Source organism: Bufo bufo, chromosome 2 (assembly GCF_905171765.1).
Source record: "Bufo bufo chromosome 2, aBufBuf1.1, whole genome shotgun sequence".
NCBI classification, from domain to species: domain Eukaryota; kingdom Metazoa; phylum Chordata; class Amphibia; order Anura; family Bufonidae; genus Bufo; species Bufo bufo.
The window spans coordinates 524409710-524428792 of record NC_053390.1 but is presented as its reverse complement, the minus strand read 5'-3'; the positions used below and the strand labels follow the sequence as shown (position 1 = coordinate 524428792).

General features: G+C 43.1%; 1 protein-coding gene across 1 annotated transcript in view; it reads right to left on the bottom strand.

Annotated features, from left to right (window-relative positions):
* CFAP299 (cilia and flagella associated protein 299) overlaps positions 1-19083 on the bottom strand; it is a 625798-nt gene that overhangs the window by 372898 nt on the left and 233817 nt on the right. The window contains exon 3 of the mRNA XM_040417930.1: positions 17553-17643. Coding sequence (XP_040273864.1) covers positions 17553-17643 — 91 coding nt within the window. The remainder of the gene's footprint in view (positions 1-17552; positions 17644-19083) is intronic.

Here is a 19083-nt window from a genome sequence, read left to right as displayed (position 1 = left end):
ATCCGCTACGCGACCAAGTGGATGGAGTGAGTTAAATTTGTTTATTATTTTTAACCCCTCAATGGACATTTTACTAAGCATTTTGTATTAAGAATGCTATTATTTTTCCTTATAACCATGTTATAAGGGAAAATAATAAAATCTACAGAGCACCTAACCCAAACCCGAACTTCTATGAAGAAGTCTGGGTTCGGGTCTGGGTACCAAACATGCTGATTTTTCTCACGCGCATGCAAAACGCATTAAAACGCTTTGCACTTGCGCGGGAAAATCGTGCATTTTCATACACACCCGCATCCTATCCGGCCCACACACGTGACGCCTGTGTGAAAGAGGCCTAACTTTTTCACTAAAATAACGGGTTAAGGGTCCATTCAGACGTCCGCAGAATGGGTCCGGATCCGTTCCGCAATTATGCGGAACGGGTGTGGATCCATTCATTTTCAATAGGGCCAGAAAAGATGCTGTCCGCATCCGCATTTCCAGTACGCGGACCCGAATTTCCGTTCTGCAAAAAGATAGAGCATGTCCTATTTTTGTCCGCAGCTGTGGACAAGATTAAGTATCCTCTATTAAAGGGTTTCTATCACTTCATATGACATAATTAGCTGGCAGACACTAGCGATCTGCCCCACAAGTGATTATAGTAGGATGGTTGGCCAGAGCAGACACTAGCAGATCGCTAGTGTCTGCCAGCTAATTATGTCATATGAAGTGATAGAAACCCTTTAAGTGCCGGCGATGTGCGGCATCAGTGTTTTGCAGTCCACAATATGGGGACTGCAAAACACTACGGACGTCTGAATGGACCCTAACTTTGAATGCCGGTGCACTAGAATATGATGCACATGGTGATGCACTCTCTACACACTCTCCCTCTCCAATATTCTTCTATTAATCATTTACAGCAACACTGTCCCTAGCGCATGAGCGCTTGCCATGTCTTTCTGTATGCCCAGCTAACAAGACAATGGTGGAGACCTCAGGAAATGAGGGTGTTATAGGGCTGTGACATCACAGGGGATAACTACCTGCAGATTGGCTGGCTGCAAGGCATTATGGGTGATCTTGCGTTCCTAGACTTCTTACTTTCACTTTGTAACTCGTGCAGTCGCCACTTCAGGAAAAACTGATTCGTTACCATAAAGTGTGAGGAAATTTGTTGCAAATCGAAGTTTTCCTAAACTTTCGACCGAATTCCGCTTTGAATGCTTTGCTTCGCTCTACACTAATGGCAACCTAACACTGACCAATAGATCAGGGTTTAGAAATGTATATTTATACTCAACATAGTTCTCCGAGACTAGAAACCACAGTTTAGATGGCCAGGCAGAGTGTGAACATTTATTAAATCAAATAAAAAAGACTCACCAGTTACAGGTGCCATTTCTATGAGGTGTGACATGCCATTTACATGCATGTCACTGCTGCTGGTCAATCACTGACATTAGCAGTAACATGTGTAGGCAAGTGTCAGTAGTTGTGCATGTAGATGGCACGTCACAGCTCCGGTCCAGCAGGGTCTGGAACCAGCATAGAAGGGAGCTCGGCACCAGATCCAGAGACAGCGACTGGTGATCTAGATATTTAGACATCTAAAAATGGGTTCCAGATCTCGGAAATACACTTTATGGTCTCATGCACATGACCATATGTTTTTTCTGCATCTGATCCACATTTTTTGTGGACTGGATGTAGACGCATTAATTTCAACGGAGCCACAAAAGATGCTGATAGCACATCATGCGTTGTCTGCATCTACACTCACCTAAAGAATTATTAGGAACACCATTCTAATACGGTGTTGGACCCCCTTTTGACTTCAGAACTGCCTTAATTCTACGTGGCATTGATTCAACAAGGTGCTGATAGCATTCTTTAGAAATGTTGGCCCATATTGATAGGATAGCATCTTGCAGTTGATGAAGATTTGAGGGATGCACATCCAGGGCACGAAGCTCCCGTTCCACCACATCCCAAAGATGCTCTACTGGGTTGAGATCTGGTGACTGTGGGGGCCATTTTAGTACAGTGAACTCATTGTCATGTTCAAGAAACCAATTTGAAATGATTCGAGCTTTGTGACATGGTGCATTATCCTGCTGGAAGTAGCCATCAGAGGATGGGTACATGGTGGTCATGTAAGCAAGGACATGGTCAGAAACAATGCTCAGGTAGCCCGTGGCATTTAAACGATGCCCAATTGGCACTAAGGGGCCTAAAGTGTGTCCAGAAAACATCCCCCACACCATTACACCACCACCACCGTGCACAGTGGTAACAAGGCATGATGGATACATGTTCTCATTTTGTTTACGCCAAATTCGGACTCTACCATTTGAATGTCTCAACAGAAATCGAGACTCATCAGACCAGGCAACATTTTTCCAGTCTTCAACAGTCCAATTTTGGTGAGCTCGTGCAAATTGTAGCCTCTTTTTCCTATTTGTAGTGGAGATGAGTGGTACCCGGTGGGGTCTTCTGCTGTTGTAGCCCATCCGCCTCAAGGTTGTGCGTGTTGTGGCTTCACAAATGCTTTGCTGCATACCTCGGTTGTAACGAGTGGTTATTTCAGTCAACGTTGCTCTTCTATCAGCTTGAATCAGTCGGCCCATTCTCCTCTGACCTCTAGCATCCACAAGGCATTTTTGCCCACAGGACTGCCGCATACTGGATGTTTTTCCCTTTTCACACCATTCTTTGTAAACCCTAGAAATGGTTGTGCGTGAAAATCCCAGTAACTGAGCAGATTGTGAAATACTCAGACCGGCCCGTCTGGCACCAACAACCATGCCACGCTCAAAATTGCTTAAATCACCTTTCTTTCCCATTCTGACATTCAGTTTGGAGTTCAGGAGATTGTCTTGACCAGGACCACCCCCCTAAATGCATTGAAGCAACTGCCATGTGATTGGTTGACTAGATAATTGCATTAATGAGAAATAGAACAGGTGTTCCTAATAATTCTTTAGGTGAGTGTATATGTGCCATTTGGCAGACTAGATTATGCATTTTGACAATGGGACCTGCAGAAATTGTAGGACGCACATGGCCAGTATCTGTATGTTGGGGATGGTCGTGTGCATGAGGCCTAAGGCTAAGGTTAGCGCAAATATCTGTGTGTGCTTATTAAGTCATGATCATTTCACCTCTGTTAAGAAAAAAATCTGTTCACCCTAACAGTATGACAGATTTGCTTTCAAACAGAAAATCCTGGCAGATCCTATTGCTCTAAAATGGGATCTATCCATTATGTTTCTCATGGATTTGGTGTTTTTGACTTTTACTGATATAAACATCACCCAAGCAAAAAAAGCCGCTTGAACAAGACTTTACTATATGCTTTTAAAGGAGTTGTCTGAGATATCCTCAAGTAATCTCTGACTGGTGGGGGTCTAGCTCCTCGCATCTTTGATGATCAGTTGTTTGAAGAGGCCTTGGCCCTCCGGTGACCACTGCGGCCTCCTCACAGCTCACCAAGCACAGCACTGTTATATGGTATAGCAGGTGTGCTAGGTATTGCATCACAGGCTCAATGGGACTGAGCTGCGCGCCTTGGCCATGTAACAGATGGACATGACAGCAGTGATGTAGGAAGAGGCCCGATGCTCCAATAGCTGAGGGCGAGGGTGCCCACTGATTAGATATTGATGACCTATCCTGAGGATAGGCAATCAATATCAAAATCTCAGAAAATGCCTTCAAGGGATCACAAACATTTTTTTTTTTCCTTTTCCGTTCCATTTATTTTTACAGGTCCATATGCTGAACCATTCATTTCAATGGAAAAAAAAAAAACTAAAATGAATCCGTGTGCATTCCGTGTCCGTATGTCTGTTCCGCAAAAAAAATAGAACATGTCCTATTCTTGTTCATTTTGCGGAAAAGGACAGGCATTGTTACAACGGATGCAACATGTAGGTCACACAGATGTAATCCGTTTTTTTTTTTTTTTTTGCGGATCCATGTTTTGCAGACTGCAAAATACATACGGTCATGTGCATGAGCCCTAAGGGTAAGTATTATATTAGTATTATAAAATCATTTACAGAGGACACTGACCTGATTACAATTTTTTTATGTGTACTTTAAGTTATTTTTTTATTACACCCATCCATGCACTTGTATGGTTATATATTTGCATGTAGTACAGTATTTCAGAGAACTGAAAATATAGTATAAAACACTGTAAATTTAACCTCATCGTCTATTTTATTTTCAAGGGACCTGTAGGGCAACAGTCTGAAGCTCTGGAGTAACTTGAGTGAATAGGTTTACAACACATCAAAAAGTTAGTTACTTTCAGAGAAAGCTGGGATGTTTTAAAGGTGAAAGGTGACAAACTCTAGAATGAATGTTCCTTTCAGAGTAAATCCATTTAAAACAGCCTAGACTGGAAAGATTTACCTTACCACAAATGGCACTTCCTTTAAACTACTGCATTTTAACATGTAGATTTCCTGTAGACGTATGAAACCTAATGACGTCTGAGCCGCTCATGTTTGCATATATATGGTATCATCCATTTTTCAGCAGCACAACATATTATGGGGCAGTAGAAATGTCACACAAATAGAGCTGCCATGCTAGATTAGCTATGTCGTGACTTTAAATGCAACAAAACAACCAACACATTTAGCACTACCTTCTCATATATTATCTATGCTATAACATAATTAAAAGTACATATAATTAGGTAAAGGCCTCATGCACACAACCGGTTTTTTTTAAGGTCCGCAAAAACGGGGTCCGTAGGTCCGTGATCCGTGACCGTTTTTTCGTCCGTGAGTCTTCCTTGATTTTTGGAGGATCTACGGACATTTTTGGAGGATTTGCGGAGCCAAACCGATCCGTCCTGAATAACAATGCAAGTCAATGGGGACGGATCCGTTTGACGTTGACACAATATGGTGCAATTGCAAACGGATCCGTCCCCCATTGACTTTCAATGTAAAGTCAGGAGTCCCTTTTATACCATCGGATCAGAGTTTTCTTCGATGGTAAATTTTAACTTGAAGAATGGTGATGGGGACGCTTCAGGTTAGAATATACTAAAAGAACTGTGTACATGACTGCCCCCCTCCCCCCCTGTATTTAACTCATTGGTGGCCAGTGCAGCGCCCCTCCCTCCCCTGTATTTAACTCATTGGTGGCCAGTGCGGCCGCCCCCCCTCCCTCCCTTGTATTTAACACATTGGTGGCCAGTGCGGCCGACCCCCCCCTCCCTCCCTTGTATTTAACACATTGGTGGCCAGTGCGGCCGGCCCCCCCTCCCTCCCTTGTATTTAACACATTGGTGGCCAGTGCGGATGGCCCCCCCCCTCCCTCCCCCCCTAATTACAATAACCGACCCCCCATCATTGGTGGCAGCGGAGAGTTCCGATCGGTAACCATGGCAACCAGGACGCTACTGCAGTCCTGGTTGCCATGGTTACTTAGCAATTTTTAGAAGCATTATACTTATCTGCGAGCTGCGATGTCTGTGACCGGCCAGGCGCTCCTCCTACTGGTAAGTGAAAGGTCTGTGCGGTGCATTGCTTATAGCACAGACCTGTCACTTACCAGTAGGAGGAGCGCCCAGCCGGTCACAGACATCGCAGCTCGCAGGTAAGTATAATGCTTCTAAAAATTGCTAAGTAACCATGGCAACCAGGACTGCAGTAGCGTCCTGGTTGCCATGGTTACCGATCGGAGCCCCAGCGATTAAACTGGGACTCCGATCGGAACTCTCCGCTGCCACCAATGATAGGGGGGGAGATTTTAATTAGGAGGGGGAGGGAGGGGGGCCCACTGGCCACCAATGAATAGTCAGTAATACAGGGGAGGGAGGGGGGGCCAACTGGCCACCAATGAATTTAAAACTTGGGAGGGAGGGGGGTGTGCACCCTCCTGCCTGGCAGCACATGATCTCTTACAGGGGGCTATGATACGCACAATTAACCCCTCAGGTGCAGCACCTGAGGGGTTAATTGTGCGGATTACAGCCCCCTGTGAGAGATCGGGTGCTGCCAGGCAGCAGGGGGCAGTCATGTACACAGTTCAAAGTATATTCTAACTAGAAGCGTCCCCATCACTATGGGAACGCCTCTGTGTTAGAATATACTGTCGGATCTGAGTTTTCACAAAGGCATCAAAAGGAATGGTATTTTTGTTATAATCATCATGTGGATGTATTATTAATACATTTTTTAAGCACTGGTATTTTATGAGCATTTAGCACTTTTTGTGCAGTATTAAACACGGTATATCAACATAGTATTACATGTATCTGCTATTGTCATGAATTTAAGGTGATACTCACCTGCATGACCATAGACCCCCATAACTTATTTTATTTTTATGTGTACGGAACTGTGTGAGGGCTCATTTTTTGCGGGATGATATAGTTTTTATTGATACCATTTTGGAGTGACTTTTTCATACATTTTTATAAAAATATTTTGGGGAAGTGAAGTGACAAAAAGTGGCGAGTCGGCAGATTTTATGTTTTTTTCCATTATGCCATTCGCTATAAGAGGCTAAATATTTTTATTATATTTTAATAGTACGGGTGTTTTCGCATGCAGCATTTTTGTGTTTATTTATTTTTAAGGAAAGGGGAGTGATTTTAATTTTTATATTTTTTTTTTCTTAATATTTATAAAAACTTTTTTTTTGTTTACCTAGGGAATTTGAATAAGCAATAGATTACTTCTCTCATAGACTCGAAAGCATTTGCATTGGAGTCTAGGAGAATTTCTATATGTTCCTATGATCCCTGCTAGGGGGAGCCGTTACACGCCCAGGAGTGCACTCACCCGGATTTTTGAGCTCCCAGATACCGTGTTCAAATTTGACAGTATCTGAGGGGTTCAATGTGTGCAATCGACATTATCGTCGATCGCTTACATTAGCCATGGGTGTCTGCTGTTTAAATCATATTTAAATTTACATTGGGCAGTCGGGAACAGGTTAAGGCTTTTAAACTTATTTACTTTTGTATTTTTTTTATCTTCACTGATCAATGTATTTTCCTTTTTTAACCCACCATGACACCTGTATGCCATAAGTGTTAAGAAAACGCGATGAGCTAACTATAAATGTGGCGGGTGCCAGCTGTCATTTAACCCCTCAGTTGCCACTGATTGCAACATCTGTGGAGTTAAATGCTATTGATCGCAATAGCTTTGGAGTTAGAAGCCCCCACAGAATTAAGGGCCCAGTCAGTTGCTATGTGAAAGCTTTCAGCACTGTCATAGTGGGCTGCCTGAAAAGCCATGCACGAGGCACGGTCTGACAGGCAGGCAGTGAAAATCCCATAGACTGCAATAGTATTCTGTGACTGAACTATTAAAATATATCAATACGCAGACAACAGAAAAAAAAAAGGCAATTTGCTTTTCTTTGGTCATGTTGTCCTCCACAAAAAAGTTATAAATTAATAAAAAGTAATAATACTTATTTCACATATGCGCAACATAGATCTGGCAGGCTGTTTCGGCTGGGAACAGCCTGTCGAATCCATCCCTGAGGATCCGACATGGAGGCTGGCAGAGATCCAGACGCAACCTAGAAAATATGCCAAGGAGTGGTCGGACACATAACGCTGCGCAGTTATGTGAAACAAGCCTAAAAAAAGTTGTAGCCAATATGGTACCAATAAAAACTACAGCTTATCCTACAAAAAAATGAGCACTCACACAACTATGTAGACAACAAAATTAAAAAAAAATGGCTGCCAGAATATGACGATGCAAAAAAATAATTTTTTAAAGGTTTTTATTTTTTTTAAGTAGTAAAACATAAGAGAAACCAGTGGAGTAGCTATAGGGGTCACAGCGGTCACAAGTGCGACCAGGCTGTGTATAGAGTAGGCAATATTAAATCTGTATAGCTGCATAGGATTCCCCCATCAATTCCCTGCTTAACTTACACCCATTATTTAGAAATGTGGTAACCAAGGTGTAAACCAGAACAAAGTCACACATTTTTGCACAAAAGAGGGCCTTCAAAAAAGTCTGACTTTTCTCCATGGGAAACTGGCATAGCTACCTTCACAAATTCAACCTCATTCACCCTTATGTATTGAGGTGCTGTCTTCTCAACAGTGGTCACTTCTACCAGCTTTTAATGGCATTGTGTTGAACCATAAGGGTATGATTTATAGATGTGGGACTGGGTCTCATATTTAGGCCAAATGCACACGGCGTGCTCCGCGGCCGAGAGAGGTCCGTGGTATGCCGGGCTGGATTCCTGTTCAGAGCAGGAGCGCACGGCGTCATTGGTTGCTATGACGCCGTGCGCTTCATGCCGCCGCTGCACTACAGTAATACACTCGTATAGTGTATTACTGTAGTTCAGCGGCGACATGAAGCGCACGGCGTCATAGCAACCAATGACGCCGTGCGCTCCTGCTGTGAACAGGAATCCAGCCCGGCATACCACGGACCTCTCTCGGCCGTGGAACACGGCCGTGTGCATTCAGCCTTAGGCCTCTTTCACACTGACGTGTGTGATCCGTGGCCGTATTGCGGCCCGCAAATCGTGGGCCGCAATACTCGGCCACAGTTCCGTGTGCATACCGCATCACGGATGCGGACCCATTCACTTCAATGGGTCCGCAAATCCGGAATCGCGGAACGGCCGCACGGAACGGGACCCCTCGGAAGCACTTTGGAGTGCTTCCGTGGAGTTACGTCCCGTACTTCCGTTCCGCAAAAAGATAGAACATGTCCTATCTTTTAGCGGAACGGGCGGATCGCGGACCCATTAAAGTGAATGGGTCCGCGATCCGATGCGGCTGACCTACGGCTGGCGATCGTGCATTGCGGCCCGCTATTTGCGGGCCGCAGCACAGGCACGAGTCACACACGTCAGTGTGAAAGAGGCCTTAGAGTGAGAACCCTCCAATCTATAGAATCTGGGAAAAATACTCTTCTAGATAAACACTTCCATATCTAAATATAGCATATAGGGGTGAACTTGCAATTTTTTAAACTTTCGGAGCACAAATAGTTTGAGGACAATGCCACATTTCTTTGTGGGTAAAGGAACAAAATATGTATGTTTATTCTTTCAGTTCTGGTAAGCAGCTACCCCTTACGATTCTCAGAAATCTGTTACAGAACATGTTTTGTAGCTTTTTCTTCAGCTCATTTGTTCTTGTGCCACTCGGTAACACCACCATCTGGCATGGAAAAAGCCTCCAATTTGTCTCCTTTTCTTAGCCTTTTGAGTGATATTTGTTGATGTTTTCCAGATTGTATACTAGAAATCTTCATCAGAAATTTTCCACATTTTTCTTCAAATACTTTTATGATATCATGGTCATAATTATTGCTAAATTCAAGTTAGCCAGGGAAACATTTTACTGTCGTGAAATAGAAACAGCTTGTCAAGTGAAACAAACAAGCGTTTGGATCAACTTAATTCAAGATGTTCTGTGAATATTTGTTTCATTTGCCTACGCGCAATGTTTCTAAGGGCTGGTCCTTTGTTTCTTCTGGATGTTGGCCTCAATTGATCAGAATGAAAAGTGATGACAATAAAAAGCATTTTTATAGAATAAAATAAATAATTAAAGGAATCTGTTATGGGGGGATCTGTGGATGACGCACTGTTATGGGGGCATCTGTGGATTACACATATATAGCATCTTATGCTGGTCCCCTCTGTGTATTCTCATGTCCCTGTGTAAATACAGACCCCCATTACACTGGGCCCCGCTCACAGCAGTCTATATATGTAAAGTCTAGTCATGTAATCCTCAACCAGTGGCTCTGCTTTGTTAAACTACGGTAATCATCTGTAGTAGTACTCACTATCAAACTAGCAGGCAGGCTGCCAGCCTAACGTCACTCACTCAGTCATGCCCCTGCCCGCCAGCTTCATTAATGAAGTGGGAGGAGCATGACTGAGTGAGTAACGTTACGCTGCCAGCCTAAATGCTAGCTTGACAGTGAGTACTATTACAGACGATTATCATAGTTTAACAAACAGAACATTTAAGATGTCAGTGAAGATTCTCATCTTCAAATCTTTCTGTACACACAGCGGTGTCACCCCCCCAGAATCTTGCCACCACACCTCATACAAAAGTCAGATGTGTCTACAGTGACATGCACAATGGCCCCGTTTCTCATGGAGTGGACTCTCCGATGTGCACTGAAATTCTGAAGTTCCCTTCTTTCAAACTCTCCCAGAGCAGTACAGAACCTTTCATCACAGTCTTGTGGAGGCAGCAACTGAAGCAGAGTCTGGACAAACTTGATTTCTTCTGTGTCAGTGTTGGGTAACGTGTTTTAGAGAACTGGAATGGGGCTTAAGATCAAGATACTCTTCCAAGGCACAGCCGGAATCACTGTCACATGAGGAGACGGCAGGCGCCGGGGACGTAATAATCTGCTCTGGAGTCTCTGGTGCCATTGGTGTAATGGAGTAGAGTGACTGCACCGGGCCCCGCCGTGAGTTCAACAGCAGTTGCCGGCCTCCAGCCCCTCCTCCCACCCCGCGTGATAGAGCTCTGATACATCGCAGGCAGTGCTGTGCACCATAGCGGCCGGCAAAATACCAGTGTCAGCAATATAAAAATTGCACCATTCGCTTTATAAGACACACCTGTCATTTCCTTTTTTGGGGAAAAAAAAGTGCATCTTATAAAGCGAAAAATACGGTATATATGTCCTAATTGTCCATGCACCATGCATAGAGATGAGCGAAGTTATCAAAAACTAGATTCGGCTGCTTCGCCTAAGTTCACAAAGAAACTCGATTTATTACAAATTACTTAGGGCTCTTTCACACCTGCGTTCTTGTCTTCCGGCATAGAGTTCCGTCGTCGGGGCTCTATGCCGGAAGAATCCTGATCAGGATTATCCTAATGCATTCTGAATGGAGAGAAATCCGTTCAGGATGCATCAGGATGTCTTCAGTTCCGGAACGGAACGTTTTTTGGCCGGAGAAAATACCGCAGCATGCTGCGCTTTTTGCTCCGGCCAAAAATCCGGAACACTTGCCGCAAGGTCGGATCCGGAATTAATGCCCATTGAAAGGCATTGATCCGGATCCGGCCTTAAGCTAAACGTCGTTTCGGCGCATTGCCGGAGCCGACATTTAGCTTTTTCTGAATGGTTACCATGGCTGCCGGGACGCTAAAGTCCTGGCAGCCATGGTAAAGTGTAGCGGGGGAGCAGCATACTTACAGTCCGTGCGGCTCCTGGGGCGCTCCAGAGTGACGTCAGGGCGCCCCAAGCGCATGGATCATGTGATCGCATTGGACACGTCATCCATGCGCATGGGGCGCTCTGACGTCACTCTGGAGCACCCCGGGAGCCGCACGGACTGTAAGTATACCGCTCCCCCGCTCCTACTATGGAGACCAGGACATTAATAGCGTCCTGGGTGCCATAGTAACACTGAAAGCATTTGGAAGACGGTTCCGTCTTCAAATGCTTTCAGTACACTTGCGTTTTTCCGGATCCGGAGTGTAATTCCGGCAAGTGGAGTACATGCCGGATCCGGACAACGCAAGTGTGAAAGAGCCTTTAGTCACAAATGGCATTCTATTGTATGTAGTGATCACGCCGCCCTTGTCATTGAACTCCTCAGATGCCGTGTTCAATGCTGATTGTGACATCTCACCTCATCCATTTGCTCGTGGAGAGGCCGTCGTGGTCCTCTTGATTGAAGAAAATACTCCAAATCTCGCTTGCGCTGATGTGATGATATCATTACGTCATTACACTGGGTGGACACAGTGATGTCATCACTGATGACATCACTGCACCCAGCCAGCAGGACAGCGTGGTGACATAACACGTCAGCGCATGTGATATTTGGCGCACAACAAAGATGTTGTGGGTTAAACAAACTCCACATATTTGGTATCATTGTACACAGGAGAGACTGAGGATTTTGTGTACATTTTTTTGGAAAAATTTAGGACAGAATTACAAATGTTGAAATTTATACTTATTTTGCCAATTTTTATCCATATAAAAATGTAAATTCGAAGATAGAGGGCACTATGCTGCAAAAAAATAAATGAATAAAATATTGAATAAAATGTTTTTATCTCTAGAAAGCACTGTTTAGAAACAATGAAATGTCTTAGTCATAAATGTATATAAACATATAAGTAAGTAAAATAAAATTGCAGTAATCTATTCCAAACAAAGCAAGACATATGGAATTTTATCATACTGAACACATGCCTTTAATGAAAAGGGAACATTATAACAACTATTGAAGCTTAGACTACAGGGTGGAATTAATATACTCAATTTGCTCCATTTGCGCCTTCACAGGCTTTTTGGTATCACTGAACCACCTAACTATTTTTAAATGTGTTTGGTCAGGAAGACCGAATTTAATGTGATAAAATGCCTGAGAGTGGTATTCCGAGAATTGCGGATGCTAAACTAAATCTGACGTAATTCCGAGGCCACATAAGAGGAAAGACAAATTATTAACTTATGCAATACAGCAGATATATGCTTCATGAAAATAAACGTAGAATGTGCGCACTTTTATATAAATATTGATTTAGCAATCCCTCCACGATGTATGGATGAATGGACCTATGAGACATATCGTTAGGTCAGGCTTACTTTGGAGCTTTCCGTGAATGTTCTTTCAGTACACATACCATTGAAGGGCATGTTCACATCAGCGCTATTATTTCCGTTCTGGTCCGGACAACAAAAATAACAGAAGTGCCGACACTTAACTGACAGGGCAGAGCCAAACAGATCCCAATAACTATAAATGGGTCCATTCGATTTCTGTTTGGGAGAACATTTTCTAATGGAGAAAAAAGTCCTGCATGCAGGACTTTTGTCTCTACTATTTTTGATTAACTCTGTGTCAGAGGCCCAGAACGGAGCATTCAACGCAGATGTGAACATGCCCTAACATCTATCTAAGGTCAACACTTTACCAGTATCAGGTGCGCCCCTAGACTTCTGTAGGGCTCCTAATGTCACAGCCAATAATCAGAATGCTATGTCAGAGAAGAATGGCTTCACAGATTCCGCTTACATGTCAGCTGTCAGGCCTGATCAGACTGTTACATGTTACATAAACCTAGCATGAAGGGTGTCTGACCACCAGCATAAAATTACTTCAACACATTTTATTAAGAAATACTCTTGTGGGTCAAGACCAGAAGTTATTCAGTCATTAGTCTTACTTTCTAAGCATGGAGCTTCCAATGCTGAAATTACTAACCATTTATTGCAAATGCTAAAATAATTACTATGTGGCATTTAGGCAAGTGTTAGTAATTAAAATACTTTTAACTTTAGAACACTGATTTGTCTATATATTGTATTTTTTGCCTCTTGCTCTTAACCCCTTAGTGACCAGCCTGTTTTGGGCCTTACTGACCAAGTGTTTGTCTTCCTTTTTTCATCGTCGCGTTCCAAGAGCTATAACTTTTTTATTTTTCAGTTTATATAGCTTTATGAGGGCTTGCTTTTTGCGGGACAAGTTGAAGTTTTTAATGGCGCCATTTTGGGGTACACATAACTTTCTGATTAAATTTTATTAACTCTTTTTGGGAGGGAGATGGGAAAAACAGCAATACTGCCACTGCGTTTTTACGTTATAAATTTAACGGCGTTCATTTTTCGGTATAAATAACATAATATTTTTATTCTCTGGGTCAGTACGATTACAGGAATATCAAATACATTTTTAACGTTTTTACAAATTTTTTGCAATAAAACCCCTTTTTTCTTAAAGAAAAAAATGTTTTTGCATTTCCACTTCCCAAGACCCATAACTTTTATTTTTCTTTCTATGGAGTTACGTGAGGGCTTGATTTTTGGGGGACGACTTGTATTTTTTATTGTTATAATTTTGGAGTAAATGGAGCTTTTTGATCGCTTGTTATTATGTTTTTTTCGGTGGCAACTAAGAATAAATTAGCAATTCTTTTTTTTTTTATGTTTTTTTACGGTGTTCACCGTAGGGGATAATTTACGTGATATTTAAGTAGTGCGGGTCAATACGGATGCCGCACTACCAAACATATTTGGAAAAGGTTTTTTTCCGCTCCCTCTGTCAGCATCTTACATGCGGCGGGCACCATTGCCCACCGCATGTAAAGTGTTAAACAGCCCGGATCGGCACTCCTGCCTGTCCGGGCTGTTAGAGCAGGGCTGCGGCACTCATGTGAGAGCAGAGTGCCGTGCAGAGCTTAGACTGGGCCGCCGTAAAAAAGCGGCAGCCCACCCTAAGGCCCCTTAGTGACCGCTGTAAAAAGGCATATGGGTGGTCACTAAGCGGTTAAATTATATTTGAACGGTAGTTAAAGGGTTTGTCGCATGAAGACAAACCTGGGAATTCATCCGATTGCTGTGGGTCTGGATTCTCTAATGACAAACATTTGTGATGAGCTTTTTTGACACAAGGGACTCAAAGCTTAAAGAGGACCTTTCACCGATTCTTCCCCTATGAACTAACTATACAGATATGTAGAGCGGCGCCCGGGGATCTCACTGCACTTACTATTATCCCCGGGCGCCGCTCCGTTCTCCTGCTATGCCCTCCGGTATCTCCGCTCACTAAGTTATAGTAGGCGGAGATACCAGTCCCTAAGTTATGGTAGGCGGAGTCTGCCCTAGCGCTGGCCAATCGCAGCGCAGAGCTCACAGCCTGGGAGGTTATTTTCTCCCAGGCTGTGAGCTCTGCAATGCGATTGGCCAGCGCTAGGGCAGACTCCGCCTACCATAACTTAGGGAACGGAGATACCGGAGGACATAGCAGGAGAACGGAGCGGCGCCCGGGGATAATAGTAAGTGCAGAGAGATCCCCGGGCGCCGCTCCACATGTATGTATACTTAGTTCATAGGGTAAGAATCGGTGAAAGGTCCTCTTTAAAGATTATTATGGAGCAGGGGTGTCAGTGGCTGCCATATAAGCATTTCCAACACTCACTAGGGTTCATTTTATAGGAAGCCAATTATTTTATTCGTAGCATATTTTTGGAGTGTGAAAGAAAACCCACACAAACACATGGGGGAATATATCAACTCTATGCAGATGTTTCTCTTGGTCAGATTAGAACCCACAATTTATTATTTTGTTCTTTCCTTGGCCACTTAGGGAGCATACTACTGGGAACACTATAGGGATAATTACTGGGGGAATTCCAGGAAGCATGCTGAAGGTAGGGCTGGCTTGGTGCTAGACCCCCTCCTCCATATTGTAATTAAAGACAACTGGAGGAGGACAGAACGTGGCAGCTATTGATAGCCACCACAGAGAGATAGCTTCTGGTGCAATATATTGTGCGACACTCCAGTATTGGGTTCCCTTACCCTTACATGAATCCTAAACCACTTTCAGGTGCCAGGGGTCCCCCTCTTACATCCTGCTCACTCCCCAAAGGACAAAGCAGCAGAGAGTGAGGGGGGTTGGTCTATGCGAGTGACCGCAGCATCTAAGTTTGATAGCTACCGCATGTCACAATTGATGCCCTAACATGATCATGGAGGGTGATGCTTTAATATGGTAGCTGGTGGTTTTTCTACTGAGAGACAATAAGCAAAGTAAGATAATTCTTCATTTTTACCCTGCCACAAATCCTTAACCAATTCCCATCACTCTACTGACTTTTCCCCTTCTAATGCATGTGCCACTTTCCATTGAAAATTCATCCACTGACACCCCTTTCCTTCCCCATGAGGACCTTAAAGGGAACCTGTCATCAACTTTATGCTGACATCGAAAAGTGACAACTGCTGATTTCAGCGGTGTGTCACTCATGAGCTAAAAGTAAGTGGTTGCTGAGAACCAGCTTTATAATCATTACAGCCCAGGCCTCGAAAAGAGTCAAATCAACTTGAGAAGAGTCATGGTTATTCATAATCTCCTGCTCTCCCCGCAGGAGATGATTGGCAGTTCTCTCCTAGAGAGAAAGGTAGAAAACTAGGTAGAAGACTGTCAGTCATCAGCAGGTGGGCAGGAGAGCAGGGATTCATGAGTAACCAGGACTCTTCTCAGGTGGCCATGACTCTTTTCCAGGCCCAGTCTGCAATGATTGTGATGTTGGTTCTCGGCAACCACTTACTTTTAACTTATAAATGACAGACCGCTGAGATCAACTCACCTGTCTCTACTTTATTCTGCCGTTAGTATGGGCAACATAAAGGTGATGACAGGTTCCCTTTAGCACTTACAGATAATAATGTTGTGAAATACTAAAAATTCCAAAGCATTGTATATATGATGAAAGCATCACCGAGGGGGCAAAAAAATTCCAAAAGGGTTGGAATAGGAAACAAAAAGTGCAATTCCCACATAGTTTTATGGGTTTCGTTTTTGTGTTCCCTATGCAGTTTTTCTTGAGTTTTAATTCTATAATGAGCTTTTCACAGCCTGCACTGGCTATCAAAGTGCAGAGGGCACAGCAGTTGCAGAGAGAGCTGAGCCTCTAAGTGTAACAGCAATACTACCGTTGCTCCTAGAGGCTCATTTGCATACATTAACATTTCATTTTTTTCAACAATACGGGCACATATGAATATGGGACTAAAATAGATGCCTTCAGCTGCCAGGCACAATTGCAACAGGTCAGCCAGTTTCATAGGTACAAATCTGCTGAAAGGTGCCCTTTAAAGTATAACACAGAACATAGAAAATGATAACTGAGACGGGCCTACTGGCCTGCCCTTTTCTCCGCCAAGCCCCCTTTTTAGACCTGGCGTGAGCAGCGGAAAAGGGGGAAAAGTCGCAGATTGCAGCGCGAATAAAGTGGCGTATATATCTGTTTGTAAATGAACTCCTAAATGTCTACATTGAAAATTCCTAACACTGCCATTTCTACTGTAGAAAAGTAATGGCTGTAAACAGTAACATACAAGGCTTCCATTTCTTATTTTAGCATATGTTTCCATGAAAAATGTTTTTTCAAGTTAATCATGTATTGCAGTATGGGTTTATGCTCATTAACAAAAAGTGATCAAATAATTAACATTTTTTTTATGTCCTTTAAAATGTACCATGCCAAATCTCTAAAACAAGTTAATATATTTGTTAGGAAATATACTGTATATACAGGTGAAACTTGAAAAATTTGAATATCGTGCAAAAGTCCATTTATTTCAGTAATGCAAATTAAAAGGAATTGCATTAATTCAGCTTAAAATTAGAATATTGTGAAAAGGTTCAATATTCTAGGCTCAAAGTGTCACACTCTAGTCAGTAATTAATCCATACCCCCTGAGCAAAGGGGACCTCAAAATTGTGACTTTGGGGTTTCATAAGCTGTAAGCCATAATCATCCAAATTATAACAAACAAAGGCTTGGAATATCTCGCTTTCCATGTAATAAGTCTATCGCATATGTTAGTTTCACCTTTTAAGTTGCATTACTGAAATAAATGAACTTTGCACAATATTCAAATTTTTCGAGTTTCACCTGTAAATATCACATATGTATAGAAAATAAAAAACATCAGCCTAATCCTCAGATGAGTGTTCTGCAATTAATTTACAAATCAGCGAAGTGTGACTACAGAAAATAACTACTGCACAGAGTACCAATGAATCCAATCTAGTGTACTCACGGTCATCTTCCCATTGCGATTTGCCTCTTCCCTTAAGGCTAATGCTTTCAGGAAATTATCATTCAATTCTTTTCCTGCACTTGACAATATCCTGAAAAACAGGAAAGCAACTGTGATGATAAATATGTCTTCACAATGTACATATAATACATTCATGCATCCAGAGATAAAACACCTACGGGCAGAAGTATTTAAGGCATAACCCCACAACTTTTTACACTTTTCAGAAGTGGTGAGAAAAGTGGGCAAGTGGGGTGTGACCTCCCATGGCCCGACAGATGTTGTTATAATTTTTTCTAGAAACTGGCAGATCAGATTCTGGCACACAGACAATCAGAAGATGGGAGATCCGTCTCCATGCAGTATTAGAATGTATGGGCTCCAATGAGCCAAAGTTTTCCACTTTAAAAATCAACGACCAAAGATATTCAACAAAGTCACGTGCTACTTTGCGAATAACTAACTTTGGCTCAATGGGGACAATGGTTACCATAATGTCTATCAGTTTCTGAGGTTTAAAGAGGTTTTCCAGGATTACTTAAGTTCCAGCCCTGAGCTCTGGCTCTTGCTCAGCCATCTTCAGGATCCATGCTTGTTTTCTTCTAACTGCATATGGAAATTGTCACCTGCGCTGCTGTGGCCTATGAATGGCTTCAGTGGTGACATGTTCCCATGTGCAGCTTCGGGACATGTCACTGCTCAAGACAATCATTGGAGTAGGAAAGTATGAATCTTTTAATAGCCCATACATACTATGTGGGATAAATGAAAACAGTTATCCCAGAAAACCCCTTTAAGGGTCCATTCACACGTCCGTAATTTGGGTCCGCATTCGTTCCGCAATTTGCGGACCCATTCACTTTCAATGGGGCCGGAACGGATGCAAATCCACATTTCCTGGACCCACATCCGTTTTTTCGGGATCCGCATCCGTTTTTTCGGGATCAGTTTTTTCGGGATCCGCAATTTCGTTCCTGGAAAAAATAGAACATGTCCTATTCTTGTCCGCAATTGCGGACCAGAAAAGGCATTTTGTATTATAGTGTCTGTGATGTGCGGATGAAACGGATCCCGAAAAAACGGATGCGGATCCCGAAAAAACAGATGCGGATCCAGGAAATGTCGATTTGCATTGAAAAGTGAATGGGTCCGCAAATTGCGTAACGAATGCGGACCCAAATTACAGACGTGTGAATGGACCCTTAAGGTATGTAGATTTCTGAAGGTGCTATAAATAGGCGTGAGAAGGATGAGATTTCTTGACGGTGAAGGAAATAAAGTTGTGGTCCGGGTATGACAAAAGAGAAGTAGTAAAGTGAAAACTGAGCAGAGCTGGAGGAAGAGCAGGTCAAGTGTGTTACTGAATTGAAAGTTTTGAAAGGCCAAAAGAAGAGGTTAGAGCAGGGATGCCCAACCTGTGGCTCTCCAGCTGTTGTAAAACTACAACTCCCACCATGCCCTGCTCTAGGCTGATAGCTGTAGGCAAGTCTGGGCATGCTGGGAGTTATAGTTTTGCAACAGCTGGAGAGCC